The sequence below is a fragment of the Astyanax mexicanus genome, chromosome 5 (genome assembly GCF_023375975.1).
Source record: "Astyanax mexicanus isolate ESR-SI-001 chromosome 5, AstMex3_surface, whole genome shotgun sequence".
Taxonomy (NCBI): Eukaryota; Metazoa; Chordata; class Actinopteri; order Characiformes; family Acestrorhamphidae; genus Astyanax; species Astyanax mexicanus.
The window spans coordinates 3,434,008-3,458,533 of NC_064412.1; the positions used below are offsets into that span (position 1 = coordinate 3,434,008).

General features: G+C 36.2%; 2 protein-coding genes across 2 annotated transcripts in view; one reads left to right on the plus strand and one right to left on the minus strand.

The window, feature by feature from the left end:
• Positions 1-24,526, plus strand: part of tnfrsf18 (tumor necrosis factor receptor superfamily, member 18) — a 148,372-nt gene that overhangs the window by 80,228 nt on the left and 43,618 nt on the right. Inside the window, exon 7 of the mRNA XM_007239281.3 lies at positions 2,578-2,663. The gene's annotated coding sequence lies outside the window, so the exon portion shown is untranslated. The remainder of the gene's footprint in view (positions 1-2,577; positions 2,664-24,526) is intronic.
• Positions 2,069-23,562, minus strand: gnat1 (guanine nucleotide binding protein (G protein), alpha transducing activity polypeptide 1). Its single transcript, XM_022667717.2, has 9 exons — positions 23,343-23,562; positions 20,651-20,693; positions 18,831-18,972; positions 17,587-17,744; positions 15,521-15,649; positions 13,158-13,287; positions 12,901-13,054; positions 5,667-5,879; positions 2,069-3,715 (listed from the first exon to the last, which is right to left on the minus strand). The coding sequence occupies exons 1-8, from the start codon at positions 23,446-23,448 to the stop codon at positions 5,689-5,691; spliced, it is 1,053 nt and encodes a 350-aa protein (XP_022523438.1). The 5' UTR covers positions 23,449-23,562; the 3' UTR covers positions 2,069-3,715; positions 5,667-5,688.

Genomic DNA, 24,526 nt, shown 5'->3' on the forward strand with positions numbered 1-24,526 from the left:
ACGAACACGTTTCGAATCGGCCAGTGCACCGGTCTGCTGAGAACTACTTGCCAGTGGTCACAAAATCTAGCGGTCACAGAAAACAGTGCAACACACGGTTGTGGTGTATGGGAGCTTATCCATTTTTAGCGTTATAGATCTAAACAACGTGCTGTACATGTAAGTGATTATAAGTGTGGGGTTTGGTTTAGTAGGCTTGTGTTGTTGTTGTTGTGTTGTTATTATATATAAATATAGTAATTTATCGTTTGCTTTAAAACGTAAAATAATTATTTAAATATGTTTCTCAATGAATAGATTAGTCGACTAATCGAAAAAAATAATCGTTAGAATAATCGTTTAAAAAATAATCGTTAGGGACAGCCCTAATCAATGAAGTGTGGAGCTACCATGAGCTGTATAAAAGTGTAAAAAGTGATTTATCTGCCCCGTCTCACTCATTCTAAAGCCTGTTTGCAAAATGCACAAAATACTGGATCTCAGAAAGCTGCAAGAGAGCGGAGGAGAGCTATTCAACAAAGGTAAAAACTTTTTATCATGTTTTAATTCACTAAAAGTCTATTTCACACCAGAGTTCTCAGAGTTTAAAGCTACACAGCTGTTTAGTCCAAATCTCTGTTTAATTTCTTTCACTGCATTGCCTGTGTGTGGTAAAGCTCTTACTTTCACTATTAAACAACATTACTACAAAACTAGTGTTGTTTTTCTACCATTTGTACAATTTTACCAAATGTTTTAGTCCGTCTTTGTCACAACCAAGACCACATTCTTTCCTCAAATATGTTTCCCTACTGTCCTTAAACTTTTAGTAATGCATGGGACAGTTTTTTAATTCCTTAGATGTTTTCTATGCATTATTGATGCATTTCAAAAAGTTGACTCTTCTGAAACAGATTAACATCTATTCCACAACTAAAGGATTCTGTCACATTTGTAAACACACACACTAACACCTTATACGCCACCACCAGGCCAATCAGTATTACTTCAGTGCTGCCCTAGTGAAGAATAAAAAGTAGATTTAAGTATATTAAGCATTATTATGCTATAGTGCACTAGAGAGTTCTTGTAGCCACATTATTATTAATCAGTATATTTACAGTACAGTATATTTGTACTTCTTATACAGTATTTTAATTGTATAAAAATAGTACAAAAGTCTTATTTAAATTGTGCTAAGTGTACTTAACTGTACTAAAATAGAACTATTTTAAATATACTTAAGTAACATTTAAACATACTATCTCATGTATGTAACCCCCTATTTTAAATATATTTAATGAGGATCACAGCTGTATCACTATTATACACCATGTATATTAGACATGTACTAAGAATGGATATTAAATATGTGTGATCTATTTGAATTAGAATACAAATATGATTCTTATTCTAGTCTTTTCTAAGTAGCACACTTCTAGTCTACTTCATTGGGTATAATATATTTATATGTTTTAATATACTGTGCTTCAATTTTTACCGTGTTACAGATTAATAATTTAAAATTTTATAAATGTACTAATTTAATTTAATTTCTAAAAAGTTACATGATACATTGTACTTTTAGTGAACTACTGTAACAGCTGTTTTTAACACACTTTGCTAAAAAATGTACAAACGTATATATTTGGAAATAATTATTTTAGAAGTATATTGAATTACATTAAACTAAAAATATGCTTCATAGCAGCCTGATTTTTATTTTTAAATACACTATATTGTACTTTTTTTAAAAAGTATGATCAAAGTTTACTTTCAAACATTTGATGAAAGCATAAAATTGATGTACTTTTAATATATTTTCATAAATCATAGATAATCACAGATAATCATTACATAAATCTGTTATTTATTTATTTTTCTGTATATTTACAGCATACTTTTTACATTTTTCAATATGATTTTAGTATAAAAAAGCCCCATTATGATCAGTGCAGCTTAAAAAATGTCGTAATGTAATGTTATATAAGCTGTGTACCTCTAATTCTCTTTTCACAGAATAGCTTTTGAATTAATATGCATTTATATTGATTTGTGCACAATTTAAGACACTCAAGAGACAGATACATCACATATATCTACAGAAGCTTTATTGGTTCATTCGTACAATCACATGATAGAGTCAAAAATGTATGTTTTATTACAAATTGCAATGAATTGATGTTCAAGCCATATTGGGTACCCTGGATTTTACATTACATATTGTTTAAACATATATTTATATATATATATATTGTTCTGTTTTATCACACTCAGCCTTTCTACAGTGTCATACTCTGGAAGAGCTCTCTGTGAGCAAAGCAGCTTCAGGATGTAATATTTTGTGTGTGTATGCATTTATTATAAATATAAAGTCTTAATGAGAGATTTTGATCAGTGGATATTAAATTGGAGTAACTCACTGTATTTAACATCAGGAAAAAATCAATCACACAGCTTTATTGACTGATCTTTTCTGCGATATATGAAGTACGTATGAACTACGTAGTCTGTACACGCTACGCCATATGTCCTGATATGTACAGGGGTTGGACAATGAAACTGAAACACCTGTCTCATTTTAGTGAGGGATTTTAGGTTTCATGGCTAAATTGGAGCAGCCTGGTGTTCAATCTTCATTAATTACACATTATTGCACCAGTAAGAGCATAAATAGTGCAAAAGTTCAATTAGCAGGGTAAGAGCACAGTTCTAATCTAAATATTACAATGCACACAACATTATGGGAGACATACCAGAGTTCAAAAGAGGACAAATTGTTGGTGCACGTCTTGCTGGAGCATCTGTGACCAAGACAGCAAGTCTTTGTGATGCATCAAGAGCCACGGTATCCAGGGTAATGTCAGCATACCACCAAGAAGGACCAACCACATCCAACAGGATTAACTGTGGACGCTGTAACAGGAAGCTGTCTGAAAGGGATGTTCGGGTGCTAACCCGGATTGTATCCAAAAAACATAAAACCACGGCTGATCAAATCACGCAGAATTCAATGTGCACCTCAACTCTCCTGTTTCCACCAGAACTGTCCGTCACCACAATCAATTATTGTGCTCTAAAACCAGGTGTTTCAGTTTCATTCTCCAACCCCTGTAGCTCTCACTGTTTGACATACAGTAGACTTGCTTTATATTTGCTGAAGTGCATGATGCAGGTGGGTTTTTCGAAGGCTGGCCATGTTTCTGAGCAGCTATATCTCGTGCCTAAGGGTTTAGACCACTGCGAGAAGCTACAATAGCCAAACACCTACCCACGTAGTCCGAACTGCTGTTTAACCTGGAGAAACTACAACTCCAACAGACCCTGACTGCCTTTACAGCAGCTGAAATGCTGCTATCACTACATTCCACCACTGTTTTACACTACTGGGCACGTTTTACTGTGCAGCGTCTAGTGTTTGGTCAAGATAACGATTGGTTTGATTACCAATATCAACAGTTTAGGTCTGTTCCTCTTCAAAAAAAAATACAGTCCTGCTTAGATGGATGCATCCTCATGATGTCTGTACCCTCATATTTCATATATAATATTTCATTTTTCTTCCTTTTTTACATTATTTATTTTATTTTACAAGTTGTGTGTACATAACTGTATATATATGTGTGTGTGTGTGTGTGTTATTGATAAACCTTTCTTCTATATCTTGGAGAAATAAGGAATTTGGTAGAGGGAATCAGAGATTTTATATTGATTTGACTGATGTGTTGCTCCAAGCCTGGAAGAAAAAGAAAAAGAGAAAAGAGTCGTTTAATCCATTTTAATCCAGCATTTACAGTGCAGTATAATCTTCAACGTACCTTTTGTCCTCTAATGCTAAGTGTCTTAGAGTCCTGTCAGGTAGGGATTACACTAGTTCCTAAGGATGTCCCTGTCCTAATTTGTGTCCATACAGAACCCAACATAGACGCTCCTACCCTGTGGAACTGCCATTATTGGATGCACCTATCGTTGTTGTCCAATAAAAAACAAGTATCCCCATTTTTAACAGATTAACGTTTACTCCATAATTTGAACACACAAGAACTGTCCCCTACTAAAAGTCTTGGTCTTGACTCAGGCTTATATCTAGCGGCCATGACTACAACACTAGGCCCAATAGAACCTCTTCAGAATAACCTAAAATTAACTCTTTTTACATTCCACTTTTCACTTTCATTGAAAGTTTAGAAGTTTTTTGTCTGTCTTGTAAAGTTGCTGCTGTTTGGAGATACAAATTTTTCATTAGACAGCAATGATTGGAAATCTGATCTTGTAGCATTGATTGACCAGCATAAACAAATGGCCTTCATCTTAAATACGACACCAGTTTATGAAAAACTTGGATTAAAATGGGCAGGAATTCTCCCAGAAACTTGTGGAACCTTTATCAGATAGTGTTAATTGTGTTGTAACCACATATTATTGGGATATGTTGAGTTTATATTGAACATTTTAACATGATTACAGCTTAATAACAGCAAAATGATCATTCCAGACTGCAAATCTTTGAAAAACTTGATACTTATAACATGGTAAATTAATGAGAATAGACAAGATATATATATTTTTAAGCGACAGTCCATATTTGGGAGTTTGGGGATTTGGAGACCTCTCTGGTTGGATGTAAATAAATAGCTGATTAAGTAAGTATACTGTTTTGTTCATTTAGTTTATTAATAAAATACTGTTAAAATGTAGAGAGCAATTACTGTACATTCAACAAACCTACCAGACCATAATAAACTAATACAGTATAAATGTATTAGAGGTTCAGGAATGATCGTGCCAGGACAATCATACCACTAATTACAACTCAGGTAAAATATATACTGCTTTTAATTGAAAGGAAACACTTTTATGGAATGCTGCTTTAATCTCAATGCAGCAAAGTTACATTACTATTTACGAGTCTTCAAAATTTTAATAATTAAATATCATTCAGGCCCCAATTAGAGATAGTTGATTGGTATCATGGGTATGGATCAGATGAGTTTGAAGAGAAACCACTTATCTTATGTTCTCAATATTGGATTATCAATATCCAATACTCAAGACTTCATTATTGGTGTTTGGATGGAGTTGGAGGTGGTATTGATCGTTCTATCTCTAACCACAAATTAATATTTGGCTGAATATTTTTTGTTTGTTTTTAGTTGTTTTGTTTTTGTCTTCGTTAGGCCTGTCACAATAATTACATTATCGACTTATCATACAATAAATGGACACTACCTCAATAATATTTGATATTGTGTTTATTTGAATGTTTGTTTACATATAGAACAGTGAACAGTACCAATGCTTCAATAACTGCAACTCCATACATACAGTGTGGACTTCAGCAGGTAAAGAAAATAGTATATATATATATATATATATTCCCAAACTATGATTATTACATTTTTTGTTGTATTTAAAACAGTATAATTTTGTTTGTTGTCTTTGTTATGCTCTACTATCATCATTAAGTCAGTGATGTTTATATGGTCTTAAAATGACAATAATATCGTTTATCGCAATAATTTCTTAGATGATATATCATCCACAGAAAGATGCTGTTGTGACAGGCCTAGTCTTCGTCTGTTTCCAGTTGATGCTGAATGTACCGAACTGCAGGCCGGTCTGGTAAGAATTCTGATTGGAAATTGATTGGAAAGGATTATTGATTATTGGTGTTTGTTTGGTCTCACCTCTTCTGATTGGAGGACGCGTTTAGAAGAGACCGCAGTCCTTGAGGTTTTCTTTGATGATAATGTCTGTCACGGCATCGAACACGAACTTGACGTTCTCTGTGTCCGTGGCGCAGGTCATGTGTGAGTAGATTTCCTTGATGTCTCGTCGCAGGTTCAGGTCCAGGAACTGCACCTTGATGTAGTTACCTGCGTCCTCGAAGGTGTTTGGGCCTGGAAAGAAAGAGTGTCGCCATGTTAGAAAAGCTTTGGTCCAGATGGTACAGTTGGTACACAGTTAATTCTAGGGTTGCCTACTTTTTCGCAAATGAATTAAATGGCCACCCCTGGGAGGGGGTTGTTGTATCTTGTGAGCCAAGCTGAAGAACAAAGTGTAGAGATTCCAGATTTCTCCTGGATGCTCCTCAGTCAGCATGTGTATATTATGTTCAGTTCCGTCGGCAGCTTTTACCAAAACCAGGTGTTGACATGATGAGAACTAGAAATAACAACTCTATTAAACTTAATGGACCACTGAAGTCGTGTCGTCATTTTGTAGTCGGCGCCATATTGTTTATGCCCATATTTGGGGCTCCTTTGGGGTTCTGTGTCTAAGCTGTCCAAGTCAATACAGGATTTGAATGGGCTTTTCAAAAACTGGCATCTGTCACGTTCTGTGGTAAATAAATATGTTCAGAAACCTGTACATTTTATTCTGTGTACATTTACCTCCTAAATATCACTGGATCCTCTGAATTTCGAGATTGTTTAAGGGTAGTAATCAGAAAAAATGCTAACTTTAAGCTAATGCTTAACTGACGTCACAGCACAGCGGCTGGAAATGACCCCGGACTGGATTCTGCACAACACCAGTGAACTCCCATCAGAAAGTGTATTTGATTATTCTTCTTCTTCACAGAGGATCATTAAAGCACTCTTTCAGTAATGTTGAGCAGCGTGATGTTGAGCAGCGTCATGTTGAGCAGTGTGATGTTGAGCAGTGTAATATTGAGCAGTGTGGTGTTGAGCAGTGTGATGTTGAGCAGTGTGATGTTGAGCAGTGTAATATTGAGCAGTGTGGTGTTGAGCAGTGTGATGTTGGGCAGCGTGATGTTGAGCAGTGTGATGTTGAGCAGTGTGATGTTGAGCAGTGTAATGTTGAGCAGTGTGATGTTGAGCAGTGTAATATTGAGCAGTGTGGTGTTGAGCAGTGTGATGTTGAGCAGTGTGGTGTTGAGCAGTGTGATGTTGAGCAGTGTGATGTTGAGCAGTGTGATGTTGGGCAGCGTGATGTTGAGCAGTGTGATGTTGAGCAGTGTGATGTTGAGCAGTGTAATGTTGAGCAGTGTGATGTTGAGCAGTGTGATGTTGAGCAGTGTAATGTTGAGCAGTGTAATATTGAGCAGTGTGATGTTGAGCAGTGTGATGTTGAGCAGTGTAATGTTGAGCAGTGTGATGTTGAGCAGTGTGGTGTTGAGCAGTGTGATGTTGAGCAGTGTAATGTTGAGCAGTGTGATGTTGAGCAGTGTAATATTGAGCAGTGTGATGTTGAGCAGTGTAATGTTGAGCAGTGTAATATTGAGCAGTGTGATGTTGAGCAGTGTGATGTTGAGTGTGTGATGTTGAGCAGTGTGATGTTGAGTGTGTGATGTTGAGCAGTGTAATATTGAGCAGTGTGATGTTGAGCAGTGTAATGTTGAGCAGTGTGATGTTGAGTGTGTGATGTTGAGCAGTGTAATATTGAGCAGTGTAATGTTGAGCAGTGTAATATTGAGCAGTGTGATGTTGAGCAGTGTAATGTTGAGCAGTGTGATGTTGAGCAGTGTGATGTTGAGCAGTGTGATGTTGAGTGTGTGATGTTGAGCAGTGTAATATTGAGCAGTGTGATGTTGAGCAGTGTAATGTTGAGCAGTGTAATGTTGAGCAGTGTGATGTTGAGCAGTGTGATGTTGAGCAGTGTGATGTTGGGCAGCGTGATGTTGAGCAGTGTGATGTTGAGCAGTGTGATGTTGAGCAGTGTAATGTTGAGCAGTGTGATGTTGAGCAGTGTGATGTTGAGCAGTGTAATGTTGAGCAGTGTAATATTGAGCAGTGTGATGTTGAGCAGTGTGATGTTGAGCAGTGTAATGTTGAGCAGTGTAATGTTGAGCAGTGTGATGTTGAGCAGTGTGATGTTGAGCAGTGTAATATTGAGCAGTGTGATGTTGAGCAGTGTAATGTTGAGCAGTGTAATATTGAGCAGTGTGATGTTGAGCAGTGTAATGTTGAGCAGTGTAATATTGAGCAGTGTGATGTTGAGCAGTGTGATGTTGAGCAGTGTAATATTGAGCAGTGTGATGTTGAGCAGTGTGATGTTGAGCAGTGTGATGTAGAGCAGTGTGATGTTGAGCAGTGTGATGTTGAGCAGTGTAATGTTGAGCAGTGTGATGTTGAGCAGTGTGATGTTGAGCAGTGTAATATTGAGCAGTGTGATGTTGAGCAGTGTGATGTTGAGCAGCGTGATGTTGAGCAGCGTGATGTTGAGCAGCGTGATGTTTAGCAGTGTGATGTTGAGCAGTGTGATGTTGAGCAGTGTGATGTTGGGCAGCGTGATGTTGAGCAGCGTGATGTTGAGCAGCGTGATGTTGAGCAGTGTGATGTTGGGCAGTGTGATGTTGGGCAGTGTGATGTTGAGCAGTGTAATATTGAGCAGTGTGATGTTGAGGAGTGTAATATTGAGCAGTGTGATGTTGAGCAGTGTAATGTTGAGCAGTGTAATGTTGAGCAGTGTGATGTTGAGCAGTGTGATGTTGAGCAGTGTAATGTTGAGCAGTGTAATGTTGAGCAGTGTAATATTGAGCAGTGTGATGTTGAGCAGTGTGATGTTGAGCAGTGTAATATTGAGCAGTGTGATGTTGAGCAGTGTAATATTGAGCAGTGTGATGTTGAGCAGTGTGATGTTGGGCAGCGTGATGTTGGGCAGTGTGATGTTGGGCAGTGTGATGTTGAGCAGTGTAATATTGAGCAGTGTGATGTTGAGCAGTGTAATATTGAGCAGTGTGATGTTGAGCAGTGTGATGTTGAGCAGTGTGATGTTGGGCAGCGTGATGTTGGGCAGTGTGATGTTGAGCAGTGTAATATTGAGCAGTGTGATGTTGAGCAGTGTGATGTTGAGCAGTGTAATATTGAGCAGTGTGATGTTGAGCAGTGTGATGTTGGGCAGCGTGATGTTGAGCAGTGTAATATTGAGCAGTGTAATATTGAGCAGTGTGATGTTGAGCAGTGTGATGTTGAGCAGTGTAATATTGAGCAGTGTGATGTTGAGCAGTGTGATGTTGAGCAGTGTGATGTTGAGCAGTGTGGTGTTGAGCAGTGTAATGTTGAGCAGTGTAATATTGAGCAGTGTAATATTGAGCAGTGTGATGTTGAGCAGTGTGATGTTGGGCAGCATGATGTTGAGCAGTGTAATGTTGAGCAGTGTGATGTTGAGCAGTGTAATATTGAGCAGTGTGATGTTGAGCAGTGTGATGTTGAGCAGTGTGATGTTGAGCAGTGTAATGTTGAGCAGTGTGATGTTGAGCAGTGTGATGTTGAGCAGTGTAATATTGAGCAGTGTGATGTTGAGCAGCGTGATGTTGAGCAGCGTGATGTTGAGCAGCGTGATGTTGAGCAGTGTGATGTTGAGCAGTGTGAGGTTGAGCAGTTTGATGTTGGGCAGCGTGATGTTGAGCAGCGTGATGTTGAGCAGCGTGATGTTGAGCAGTGTGATGTTGGGCAGTGTGATGTTGGGCAGTGTAATGTTGAGCAGTGTAATATTGAGCAGTGTGATGTTGAGCAGTGTAATATTGAGCAGTGTAATGTTGAGCAGTGTAATATTGAGCAGTGTGATGTTGAGCAGTGTAATATTGAGCAGTGTGATGTTGAGTGTGTGATGTTGAGGAGTGTAATATTGAGCAGTGTAATGTTGAGCAGTGTGATGTTGAGCAGTGTGATGTTGAGCAGTGTAATGTTGAGCAGTGTAATATTGAGCAGTGTGATGTTGAGCAGTGTGATGTTGAGCAGTGTGATGTTGAGCAGTGTAATATTGAGCAGTGTAATATTGAGCAGTGTGATGTTGAGCAGTGTGATGTTGAGCAGTGTAGTCTGTGTTAGAGCTTTAAAAGGCAGATAATAAGAGAAAGTTCAGCAGCACTTCCTTAATTACGGTCATTAGTTTATACTAATTACAACACCTGACCCAAATAATCAACTAACAACTAACTAATCAACTAACTACCTGCCCTCACTGAGGCGACAACCAACCAGAAACACCCATTTATTTCACTGCATAATAAAGAGGGTAAATGTTAAATGTGTTACAGCTGCTTCTGGAGTATCACTGACCTGTTTTAGTGACTTTATGCTGTATCACTCTCAGCTCTCCTCAGTAAGCGCAGTTAGTTAATTATTAGGCTCAGCTGTGTGTAAAATGCTCCTAACTTACGGCTGGAGTTCTCTGGTGTTGCGCCAAAAACAGTCCCCTGCTAATCTCTGCAGCGGCGCTGGGAGTTCAGTTCACTGCAGCGCTGTAACATTAGCTTAAAGTTAGCATTTTTTCTCATTATGACTCTTAAACGATCTCATAATTCAGAGGATCCAGTGATGTTCAGGAGTAAAATGTACACAGAATAAAACGGCTTAAAAAAACCCTCAAAAATACGGGACAAAGTGCGTCCCGGATTAATTCAATACGGAATGCGTATTTTACTGCCCAAATATGGGACAGTTGGAAGCCCTAGTTAATACAGACACGTTGTAACCTGGGGTCAATATTTGTCTATCCAGATTTTAAGGGGTGCTCTCAGACTTTCCGACTGCACTGTATAATCAGAGGAAGAGATGTAAGAGCTGAGGATGTAGATCAAGGTCAATTACCATATTAAAGATAAGCATCTTATAAATTTAAAGCCTCTTAGGGTGAGAAGCTCTGACAGCGATTGTCCTGCTGTCAACATCTCAGACTAATTAGCCTTTTTAGAGGGAGGAGGGGTAAAGTTATGGGCGAGGTGAGGGGGAAACCTATTCCTCATCTTTTTCCTGCACTTTAGGCAGGATGATGTTGCCAGAACTGTCGGGGACCTATCGAGAAACAAACGAGCGAAACTCCATAAATTTATGTTTGATTTTAAAGGTAAATGGCTCCAGTTCTGTAGTTAAGGTTAGCTAAGTTAGCGTCTTAGCGTCTTAGCTTTGTGCTCACTTTAACCATGTATCATTTAAGCCTTTAATCAAACTGTTTGATTATGTTATTGTTAAATAAAGCATCTAACTTATCGTGCTATTATAGGTGCCTGCAATTATTGTGCCTAATGATTTTGTGAGCTCAGTGTCCAGTGTTGTACCTAAAGAGATCCTTTGCCCGCACGGACCTATTCGTTTTCACGTTTTTGTAATGCTTTTTCAGTTTATCTTCATCTTCAAATCACTATCATTATGTGTCTGAGTGATACCAAAGTGTAAATAGCAAATAATAACAAAAATAGCAATGATAAGCTTTACAAATACAAAAAAAAATCTATACAAAAACAAAATACAAAATATGTCTAATCACGTCTCATTTCCATAACTTGACTTTTTGATACAGTGACTTAGTTAACCAGCTGATCCAAATCTCCTGTTGAAAGCATGTTTTTAAAAGTGTGCTCATTTTTAAGTTGAAATATACACTAGGGTAGCACGATTGGAGAGGGTAGCACAACCGGTCATAACACCGGAACCATTTAAATTTCCCCAAATATATTTACTAGTTATTATTACAACCTGAGGCTCGGTTGAGTTTTATATACTCCACCAACACACAGTTGTTTCCTAGTGCCACACATGGATGAATAGAAAGTATGGAGTGTGGGATTAAGCTAAATAAAGGGAAATTAAAGTGGATGTGGAATACAACTGTTGTTTCTGAATGTTCTGGGGTATATTTTAGTTGCAGTATTTTGCTACACTACATCCTCTTTATTAGAGTAAGCCATTATTAAGTATTATTTTTAATATATGATTTATATATATATATTTATATATATATATATGTACAGAAAAAAGAAAAGGAGCATTTTCTTTTTTCTGTAAATTAAATAACAATAACGGCAACTAATTTATAACACTCTTAAGCATTGATATGAAACCACAATTTTTACATAAATACAAATTATATTAATGTAAAAGTAGTAGTTTAACATCAATGTGTTTATACCATCATACCATCTCTAAACCTCTTCTAATGGGAGTTCTATTTAGTTCTATTTATTGGTATATTTATATCAGCAGATGGTTTGATAATTGGTAAATCAGAGCTTAATGATGGTATCCAAAGGATTATACAAAAAAGAATGTATTTGATGATTATTTGCACATATTTTAAAGTAATCTGGAGTTTTTCTAAGCAAAAACACTCTTTAACTACAGTTTTATATAATGTCTTTTGGCCTTTTTTTAAAAGTTAAAATCGGTTTCTTTCAGAAAATATAAAGAAATTAAAGAAGTTTTATAAACAGTGAGATTATTCGATATATGTATTTATTTATGTATATATATATATATATATATATATTAGGGGTGTCACGATTTTGATATTTCATCGGAATAGATCGAAATTATGTCATGGTCTCGAGCATCGAAGTCAAAAAGAGGATCAACGATCCCTCCCTCTCAGCTACACAGCACACTGTACTCAAAGAGCAGCTCTTTCTCCAGAGAATGTGGACATTCTCATCTTCTTAAAAGTAAAGTAAAGTTAATAATATATCTTTATTAAAGGAAAAAACTCTCATTCTCAGGGACCGAGTCTTATTTTTCATGTTTAACTGTTATAGTAGGATAGAGTTCAGTTTGTTAAGGCTCTAATTGTTCTATTATTTTGTACATGACTGTTCCTGTATTTTTTTATTATTTATTTTGTTATGTTGCACATTGCTGTTTTAATAGTGCACACTGCTGCTACCAAAAAAAGCCACTAGATGGCATTACATGTATATCTTAATTAAATAATTTAAATTTGACCATTAGTGCCTAATGTGGTGTATTACAGATCACTTGTATCACTTTGCATCACTTCTATCAAGCCCACCTTTTGAAATAAGATATTGTAAATTTGATGAATCAAACCAATGACTGACCATAGACTAATCTAAAACTGGCAAAGGCCTCTCTGCTGTAAAAAAAAAAAAAAAGAAAATTGAGAATCAAATCGAATCGTGACCCTAAAATCGGAAATTATATATTGGTTTCCTGGCCTCACCATCATAGTCAGGGAAGCACATGCTCAGGTGGGCCTTCTTGATCTTCTCGACGAAGACGTCTTTCTTGTTGAGGAAGAGTACGATGGAGGTGGTGGCGAAGTAGCGGTGGTTGCAGATACTGTTGAACAGGTGGAGACTCTCGTGCATTCGGTTCTTTACGGGTGAAACGGAGAGGAGAGGATTGAGTTATATGAGATTATTAGACTCAACTGAAGATCTCAGGATCTCAGGAACTCAGGAACGCATCTAAACTCACCACTTCATCGTCCTCCACCAGCACCATGTCGTAGGCGCTCAGAGCAGCGATGAAGATGATACAGGTGACGCCTTCAAAGCAGTGGATCCACTTCTTCCTCTCTGAGCGCTGTCCTCCCACATCAAACATCCTACACACAGGATACAGTTATACATTAAACACAGACAGACAGACAGACAGAAAGACAGATAGACATACAGACAGACAGACAGACAGACAGATAGATAGATAGATAGATAGATAGAAGCTCAATGCGGTTTAAGACTGGGTCATTCTAACACATGAATATTCTCTGATATGAGCAGTGTTACTTTGAAAAAGTAATTAGTTATAGTTACTAGTTACTTCTCCAAAAAAGTAACTGAGTTACTCCACTATAAAAGTAACTAGTTACCAGCAAAAGTAACTATTGCGTTACTTTTGTGTTACTCGCCCCCCATATCTATCTATAATAGGTTTAAAAATAAAGAAAACTTAAGAAAACGATTTTTTAAAAATAAAATAAAACAAAAAACCCTGAAAAGAAAACTAAAAAAAAAAAAATTAACAACATGGCAAAAAACTGATTTATGTACTTTACACAAAAATGAAGTTATTTTGAGACGTGACTGCCTATTTAAAAAGCAACAGAAGTTGTTCATTTGTTGGAGTTCATTTGTATCATTTCTAACATATTTAGAGTGTTTTTTACTCACTTTTTTCTCTCCCACAACGTTAATCCTTTACAGCTTTAAAAATATGTATTATGCAAATTAGGCGATGACATCATTTAGCGACTTCTAGCGACTTTTAGGAGAGCCAATAGCTACTTTTCTACCTGGGGAGTTGGCAACACTACTGGAGTCCTTCTCACTCGCCATCTCTCGCTATGCACTCTAAACACCCACCCACCTATTTTCTCTGATTGGCTGAAGACGTGATCTTACTATACCTTAGCCAATCATTATCATTATCTCATCCTTCCCTCCCTTGTGACACACACACACTTGCGCCTTTGTCTGTATGTGCAAAGTTAAAAAAAAAAGTTAATTGAGCGGCTAAAGTAACGTGCAGTAACGGGGTGTAATGGGGAAATGGTAATGGCGATATAGTTACAGTCAGAGTAATTAGTCAGATTACTCCTTACTGAATAAAGTAACAACATTAGTAACACCGTTTATTTCAATGCCGTTACTCCCATCTCTGTATATGATAAACCATTCCACTGTAGCTCTGGCTGTATGTTTAATGTTTAGGGTCATCGTCTTCCCGGAAGGTGAACCTCCTTCCCAGTCTCAAGTCTTTTACAGCCTTCAACAGATTTTCTTTTTCCAGGATTGCTATGTATTTACTGTAGCTCCATCCATCTTCCCATCAACTCTCTGACCAGCTTCCTAAATCTGTCCCTGCAGAAGAAAAGCATCCCCACAGCATGATGCTGCCGCCACCATGTTTCACAGTGGGGTGTGATGGGGTGTTCAGAGTTATGAGCATTGTTACTTTCCCTCCCCATATAGTGCCTTTTTTGCACTTAGGCCAGAAATTTTAACGTTGGTCTTATTGGTTTCTCTTTTAGTTCCACTTCACACTTATGCAACACTTGTTTGTTGTGTTTGTCTATCATTTAAAATCTCAATTAAATACGTTTAAGTTTGTGGTTGTAAAGTGACAAAGTTTGGCAAAGTTCACGGGGTATGAATACTTTTGCAAGCCATTGTAGATAGATTTTTTTTTTCTTTTTAAACGTTGTTGGTGACGTCACTTGTGTCACTGTTTCACTGTTTTAATTTTTAGTTTAGAACATTTTTATTGAGAAATTTGAAACGTTTTGTTAACGTTGCTGCAACTTGTCACTTGTGTCGATGTTTTAACTTTTACTTTCGGTAATGTTACTGTTTTAAAATTTCCATAATGTTAGTATTTGTCTGGCTGGGAACGTTATGTGAGAAATGGTCTAAAAACATTGTGAAGCAAACCAATATTACATCACATTTTCAGATGTTTCTGCAGCATTATAGGTCCTATTTTAGTGAACTATAGCGCACAGATCAATTGCGAATCGCGTAGCTCGATTTAGAGAATGTCTGTGTGTCTTTGGTATCATGAGGGGCGCAAAAAATGGCTTAGAACTTACAGAAGTCATGAACTAATACTCTTAAGTTATCATGGGTTTGTTTAATTTTGGCCATAATGTGAAATAAACCAATCAGAGCGCCATTTATCATATTTCTTTAAGAGCCAGGTGAGCTCTGACTTTGGCACGTTAATATCTTAACAGCGCAGCATTTTTTGTCCTATATTTTTTACCTTCTAGGAACTGTTTAAAAACATTGCTAAATATTCTTATAGCGTGGGTAGCTCTTCTGTGGGTAGTTGGGTTGTACCTGAAGTTGAGATCCTTGAAGGAGAACTGGGTCTCGATGATACCAGTCGTCTTCACTCGGGATCGCAGCACATCCTGTTCAGTGGGCACATAGCCAGGCTTCACCAGCCTCTCCAGGTCATTCAGGTAACTGAACAACGAGAAAGAAAGGAAGAAAGGTTGAGTGACTGAAAGCTGGTTTGATTGGCCATAAGCTGGTATTTGCCTTGGGCTCCATGATTTCCCAGATTATTGTTCCTTTACTTGGGCCAGAATAGTCCAGTTAGACAGATAATATGAAAGGACATATAAGAACAGTGTTTTTCATTATTTTAAAATGTCCTGCATTGTGGATTAATTCTAAACGCATCCAAACTATGAAGAAAACACATGAAATTATTTAATGATCAAAAAAGTGTTAAACAAACCAGAATATGTTTCATTTACATTGTTTAAAATAGCACCCCTTGTTTAGATGATCAGTTTTACACGTCTCTGCTGGATTTTCTCAGTCGGATTTATGAGGTAGAGTCACCTGGAATTCAGGCTTTCAGTCAACAGCTGTGCTGAACTCATCAAGAGTTAATTACTTGAATTTCTTGTCTCTTAATAAAGTGTTTGAGAGCATCAGTTGTAAAGTTGTGAAGAGGTAGAGTTGGTATAGATAGATAGATAGATAGATAGATAGATAGATAGATAGATAGATAGATAGATAGATAGATAGATAGATAGATAGATAGATAGATAGATAGATAGATAGATAGATAGATAGATAGATAGTGGCATGCAGTGAATAGCTCTGAGTAATATTCTAATCCATATTATGAGAAGCAACAACTATTCAACTAAATAAAGTAAAGAAAAGTAAAAAAAAATACTTAAAAAATTAAGGTGAGCCAAGCTCATGATGAAACTGGCACTCATTAGGACTGCCACAGGAAAGGAAGAGCAAGAGTTGCCTCTGTTGTACAGAATAAGTTAACAGCTTCCCAGATAAGAGCATCTAAAAGCTTCTTCACAGCTCCTTCATAATCTGATAGATCACTTCAGTATTCATTAATTTTATCATTAACCTGATATAAAATCTATTCATATTAACCCTCCTGTTATGTTCTGAGTCAAATTAACCCGTTTTTTAAGTTTGAAGATCTAGGAAAAATAGTTAAAATTATTATTTTTTTCAGTATGAAATTTCTTCTGCTTGCCTTAACCCTTTCAGACCTGAATTATGTACCAGTGTTAAAAAAATTCTAATAATATAATGTTGTTTATTGTCTGCAATGCGCACAAAGGAAGACTTTAATTTTATAATATAAAATCTGTATTAACATTAAATCTTTTTAACTAAGATAAGTAACTTTTTTATGTCTATTGGATTGGAAGCCTGTGTTTAACAATTTTAATATTTGATATGGACCTTTTTGTTCACAAGCTTTGCCTAAACATTAAAATAAACATGAAAAAGTTCTAAATTACATAAAATTAGTAAAAATACACTCTTTAAATTTGCCTTTCTGGCTTTAGTGCTGGGTTATTCTTTCAGTGCAGTGGGCGGGGCTAAGCTTTTGTTTTATTGGCTAATAACATTTTGATTTGGCTAGTTTATGGTCTATGGTGACAATTAGTTTTATGTGCAACAAAACATTTAAAAAAATAAGAAAATACATGATAGCCAATGGTAATGGGCGCAGGGTCTGAAAGGAACTGCAGAAACTAAAACTAAATTACAATTCTATGTTTCAGTGTTATGTTTTTTTTGTGTTGATCTTTCAAAAGTAATAAAGTAGTGAAACATTAAAAAAGTTTGAACTTGAAAAACAGGTAAATTATCCTAATAAATCCATTACATGTTAAAGGTTATAAACACCATTGCACTAAATATTGATAGAATAATTAGTAATGGAGTTAGTAATGAAAAATTAACACTTATTTTTATGATTAATTTTTTGTTTTAGACATTTTTCGGATAATTAAACATCAGCACCAGGTCAAACTGACCCGGGAACACCATAACTGTTCCTGATAAATGAAGATAACAGAGGGTTAAAGTATTTGAACTTCTTCTGGCAGAGTTTCTGTATAACTTACTATCCGGCGGAGTCATTGAGCTGGTATTCTGAGGCTCTGTCGAAGCACGCCTGGATACCAGTGTCTTTCCAAAGCTGGATGATGATGTCAGACAGCTCTTTTGGCATCGTTCCCTCCTCAATAGTATCCGCCAAGTGCATCAGCTTTCTGGCATTATCCTACAAAACACGAAATCTCTGCTTAGATACACTGCTAATACAATTCTACAGTTTCTATAGAGTTTTCTACACAGTGATTCACCATCAAAAATCCTACAGAACCATCAGACAGACCAGTCGTAGGTAAAAATCCATTCTACTGGTTTATGTTTGAGTAAAATTAACATTAATGTTTTATTCTGTAAACTACAGACAACATTTCTCCCAAATTCCACATACAAATACTGTCATTTAGAGCATTTATTTATAGCAGAAAAGGAGAAATGACTGAAATAACAAAAAAAGATGCAGAGCATAAAAGTGGCATAAAGTTATCCAAAAGCAGTGTGTAAGACTGGTGGAGGAGAACATGATGCCAAAATGCATGAAAAAAACTGTGATTAAAAACCACCAGGGTTATTCCACCAAATATTGATTTCTGAACTCTCTTTGTTATTTCAGCCATTTCTCATTTTCTGCAAATAAATGCTCTAAATGAGATTATTTTTATTTGGAATTTGGGAGAAATGTTGTTTGTAGTTTATAGAATAAAACAACAATGTTCATTTTACTCAAACATAAAACTATAAATATCAAAATCAGAGAAACTGATTCATTGCTTCAAAATGAGCTCTGGAAAAAATAATCACTTCAGTTTCTGAATCAGTTTCTCTGATTTAGCTATTTATAGGTTTATATTTAAGTAAAATGAACATTTAGAGCATTTATTTGCAGAAAATGAGAAATGGCTAAAATACCAAAAAAGATGTTTTCAGACCTCAAATAATGCAAAGAGTGTAAGTTAATGCAAGTTCATATTCTTAAAGTTTTAAGAGTTCAGAAATCAATATTTAGTGGAATAACCCTGTTTTTTAATCACAGTTTTTATGCATCTTGGCATCATGTTCTCCTCCACCAGTCTTACACACTGCTTTTGGATAACTTTATGCTGCTTTACTCCTGGTGCAAAAATTCAAGCAGTTCAGTTTGGTGGTTTGATGGTTTGTGATCATCCATCTTCCTCTTGATTATATTCCAGAGTTTTTTTCAATTTGGTAAAATCAAAGAAACTCATCATTTTTAATTGGTCTCTTATTATATCAGTACCTGTTGGGCGGCGTCTCCGTAGCCGATGTTGAGAGTAGTCATGGCCTTCACGATGGCCATAATAGACTGCAGGGTGTTGCTGTAGATGATGGTAATGAACTCCAAGCACTCTTCTAGGGAGTAACCATCTTTGTGGATAATTCTGTGGTAGAAAAACATGTTTAAATTAAATGTCTGGTGCTAATACAGTAATTTATTTAAATAATGGTAACACTTTATTGGATGGTCAATTGGATGGCCTCATTGAAGCTCAACTAACATTCAACTGCATGTCTATTAAATGCAATTGAACTAAAAGGTAAAAATACATGATTCTCCATTAAATGAAACCCAACATCTAACTTTAACCCAAACTCTAATCTTAACATTTTAGAGTTAGGGATTTTAGGGTTTAGAGTTAGATTTAAAGTTTAGGTTAGGGTTAGGTGTAGGGTTAGATTTTATGGTGAATTAAGGGTTAAGGTTAGGGTTAGGTGTAGGGTTAGATTTTAGGGTTGATTAAGGGTTAAGGTTAGGGTAAGATGTAGGGTTAGATTTTAGGGTTGATTAAGGGTTAAGGTTAGGGTAAGATGTAGGGTTAGATTTTAGGGTTGATTAAGGGTTAAGGTTAGGGTAAGATGTAGGGTTAGATTTTAGGGTTGATTAAAGGTTAAGGTTAGGGTTAAGTGTAGGGTTAGATTTTAGGGTTGATTAAAGGTTAAGGTTAGGGTTAGGTGCAGGGTTAGATTTTAGGGTTGATTGATGGTTAAGGTTAAGGTTAAGTGTAGGGTTAGACTTTAGGGTTGATTAAGGGTTAGGGTTAGGGTTAGGTGTAGGGTTAGATTTTAGGGTTGATTAAGGGTAAAGGTTAGGGTTAGGTGTAGGGTTAGATTTTAGGGTTGATTGATGGTTAAGGTTAAGTGTAGGGTTAGATTTTAGGGTTGATTGATGGTTAAGGTTAAGGTTAAGTGTAGGGTTAGACTTTAGGGTTGATTAAGGGTTAAGGTTAGGGTTAGGTGTAGGGTTAGATTTTATGGTTGATTAAGGGTTAAGGTTAGGGTTAGGTGCAGGGTTAGATTTTAGGGTTGATTGATGGTTAAGGTTAAGGTTAAGTGTAGGGTTAGACTTCAGGGTTGATTAAGGGTTAAGGTTAGGGTTAGGTGTAGGGTTATATTTTAGGGTTGATTAAGGGTTAAGGTTAGGGTTAGGTGTAGGGTTTGATTTTAGGGTTGATTAAGGGTTAAGGTTAGGGTTAGGTGTAGGTGTAGGGTTAGATTTTAGGGTTGATTAAGGTTAAGGTTAGGGTTAGGTGTACGGTTAGATTTTAGGGTTGATTAAGGGTTAAGGTTAGGGTTAGGTGTAGGGTTTGATTTTAGGGTTGATTAAGGGTTAAGTTTAGGGTTAAGTGTAGGGTTAAATTTTAGGGTTGATTGATGGTTAGAGTTAGGTGTAGGGTTAGATTTTAGGGTTGATTAAGGGTTAAGGTTAGGGTTAGGTGTAGGGTTAGATTTTAGGGTTGATTAAGGGTTAAGGTTAGGGTTAGGTGTAGGGTTAGATTTTAGGGTTGATTACGGGTTAAGGTTAGGGTAAGGTGTAGGGTTAGATTTTATGGTGAATTAAGGGTTAAGGTTAGGGTTAAGTGTAGGGTTAAATTTTAGGGTTGATTGATGGTTAGAGTTAGGTGTAGGGTTAGATTTTAGGGTTGGTTAATGGTGTGGGTGTAGGGTTAAGTTGCATTTAATATACATTCATTTGAGCATCAACGAGGCCATAAAATCAACCATCCAATAAAGTTTTACTTGAAACATTAAAGGTTTAAAGTTGAATAAAATAACACTTACTTCATCTGTTTGACAATGGTGCTTTTTCCTGACTCTCCAGCACCTGACAAATAGATTATACAAACCAATTAAGTTCAATTAATTCTATTCAATTGCAAACCCACAAATATATAGTTTAAAAATTCATATTGCGTATTTTATTGTATTTACTAAAATTCATACTCACTGTATGTGTGCTAGGCTGTAGTTATGTAGTTGAAATATATACTGTATTTGCCATTCGTAACTTAAAACTTGAGATATGTTTTGATATTGTCACGTAAATGTATAACTTAATATATGTAATACATTTAATAAATAATTCAGCATGATTCAATTAGTGTCAAGTATTTAATGTTTATTTTATAAGCGATGCCATTTCTTTATGGCAGCAGGTGGCAGCACTGTACCAAATATATCATTACAAATTCCCTGATTGAAATGTTTGAATAGATGGATAAATATATAAATATAGATCATGAAGGAAATTTGTCAATTTAAGTTAATTGAAATAAAATTAAATGGACTGATATTTTTTTTTAGGTTTCATCCACATACAGTCCACCACAGGGACAAGTATAAGTATAAGCTCCACTACATATATATTTTCAATCAACACATATATAACTTAAAGTATATAGCATAAAGATACATTTTATGTAAATGCAGAGAAATAGAGTACATTTAATGTACAGAGTATATTTAATGTGTATTTTCATAAAATATATTACATAGAAAATGTACTTTTAGTATTCTTCACCTAATTTAAACATACTTTTAATGCTCTTAATTATACGTCCCAGGGTTAGCTACAGCTAACCTATATTAACAAAACTTTATTACCTCTATATTTGCACTAATGTTTATATGGGTTCTGTTTATACTGGTACTGTCTTTACCTCTTTAATCCCCCCCATCACTTTTGCACGTTTATCTTGTGTCTCTTGTGTCTCTTGTCTCGTCTATGTCTATATTTGTGATTTGTGCAATAGTGTCTATTGAATTCTTATGTTATTTATATATTTTAAATACTATCGCTTTAGGTTTTTTTGCTGTAACATTGTGAAGGAGAGTAAGGTAATTTCAATTCTCTGTATGTCCTGTATATATGCAGTATTGACAATAAAAATACTTGACTTGACTTGAAAAAGCATTTATGTAGAAACAATGCCAAGCCAACAGCTCTTCATGCTTCTAAATTAGCTAATTTTTTGTTTTATTTCATTTTATATGCTTTCTTTTACACTGTTAAGATATCTGTTTTCAGTATTCCAACAGTAAAGACACAACACAACATTTGTCAGTGGTAAATTATGCATGTTAATTGTAAATCAAGATTATTATTGTTGATTTAAAACTGGCAAATTCATTCAATTAGATTAAGAATTGTGAATAACACAATCCCATAACAAAATCTACACTAATGCTGGCTTTCTTCCAGTGTGGAGAATTCCATTCCCCTCCACTCCACCCGCTCCTCTCCTCCCCTCTCCAGTATGTTTGGTATGTTCTCCTGAAATCATCCTCCTGTCCTGTGTGCATATCTTGAGGAGGATCGCATTAAGAGGCTTGGGGTTCATTACTTTAGCCCCTAAGCCTGTTAAAGCTGATGTATGCGAGGACGCTGACCCAGATCTAAGACTAGTTTAGTCAAGCTGTTTAAAAATGCAGTTATGAGAGATGGAGACAAACGTTTTCTTATAATTAGGTAATCTTCATTTAATATTATAATGAACCAATATAAACCAATCAAACGTTTGGCCAGATGATTCTTCTTCTTCTTAATATTTACATGCAAACAAAAATAGAGTTTTTTTTTACATTGAATTCAAAGGATTTAAGAATTTCAGTTAAGATTGCTTTCACTATACTACTATTATAACAGTGGTTCATTCAACATGATCTTCATTCAATATACATTTAATCCAAATTCATCAGGATGTTACCAAGAACCAAGACCAACAGCAAACCATAAATGTTCAATCTTTGAAATATGAATATTCTACACTCCAAAAAAGGCATGATTTTTGCATTAGAGCCAGGGGCAGATCTAGAAAAATATTTCTGGGGTGGCATATATATATATATATATATATATATATATATATATATATATATATATATATATATATGGCCACGGGCTACCATTTACAAACTCAAACAGAGAAATGTACTGAGGAAAATTATAAAAATATTAATGCACAGTTACTTTCTTAAACAAGTAACTTTAATCTGATTACTGGATTGGACATACTAATGTGTTAGATTTATCATTACTGGAGAAACGGACAGATTACAGTAATGCGTCACTAAGTACCTGACATCACTTGACCTTTAGCAAACAATACATGTTATAGTGAGCAAAATAAGATTTTTATAGATGTTTTATAAGCTCAAAATAATCAGCATCGCAGTTATACTAGCACCGTGCTTTCACAATTAATTTATTTCGTTATAATTTACTGCAGTCTGGCTTTAGATATTCTCTCTCATAAAAGGTTAAACTGGCCATAATGAAATATTTTTATCTTTTAATTCTGAGGTGGCAGCATGGGTGGCAAGGCTTTCTTTTAGGGTGTTTAGCCTTTTTAGGTGGCAGCTGCCCCCCTATGCCACCCCGGTAGATCCGCCCATGATTAAAGCTCTTGCCCTGTTCATGTTTAAATCTACGGAGTTACTCAAGGCTCAATCGTGGGCCCAATGGTGTTTTTACCCAGTAGCAGCAGCTTGACGGTCCTGGCATCTTTGTCGGCGTCCTCCTTGAGCTTCTTCTCCAGCTCCCTGGAGTGTTTCTCCTCGGCGCTCGCTCCAGCCCCCATATCACCTCTGGATCAAGAGTGAAGAAGCCTGGAACTGAAACCGCTCGATCGCCGCAAGCACCGGCCAGGAACCGTGAACCACAGCAGCAGCTCTAGCTTCAACTGGATAAGGTGAGTCAACCAGTTGTTTCGAGTCTTAGGAGGATTTGGGATTTCGGTTGACCACCTGGGCTAGCGTGACCAATGAAGGACAAGGACGGAGGGCGACTGGGCGGGAGGGGACACAGGTGACCTCAGATTTAGGTAGAAGATGCTGTGGTCAGCAGAAGGGTCTAATCTCAGGCGAGTCCTCTCAGCCACATTAAAAGGGCGAGCCTTAGAGAGATGAGGAGGCCTGGTGAGGAGCGCCATTATTATATCTCATTATTCAAGTGCAAGTATAGATACTAAGGTACTTAAAATACTTAAAATACTTCCGTAGAAGTTGTAGAAGTATCAAGTCAAGCTTTTTACTCTTTAAGTAAAAGTGTTTAAAAAAGTACTGGTTTCAAAACTATTTAAAGTATAAAAGTAAAAGTAATGTAAAGAGAAAAAATAAATACATTAAAAAAAAGAAAAGCTTAGGCCACGCCCACAGAGTCCTAGAGTGCACTACCCCCCCCCCCCCCCCCCCCTCCCCAAAACACATTTTACTAAAGGCCATAATGACTATAATGCTAAAATTTGGGATTTTGCACTAGGCTGTTCCCTTGACTTAAAGCTGTATACTGGATATGCCAAACTTCTTGGTCTGGTCATGGTAATCCTATTAAAAGGGCAGTATAGCATATTTTAGTATATATATAAATAGCATATATATATATATATGTAGCACAAATTTATTTTTATTGAGAAAGTTAGAGAAGAGGAAAAAAAAACAGGAAGGTAGAGAAACAAGACAAATCCAATGAATAACAAAAAGAAAAGCGTTAACAACATTAAGCATAAAAGCACAGGAATAATAGACTAAACAAATGTACAAAACCAAATAAAGGGATCCAGCCCAAAATGTATTTTTTTGTTCTCTTTTCCTTCCTCCTTCTTCCTTCCTTCCCAAAATCCCCCACTTTAAACCCCATCAAGTCCCTCCCACTCACAA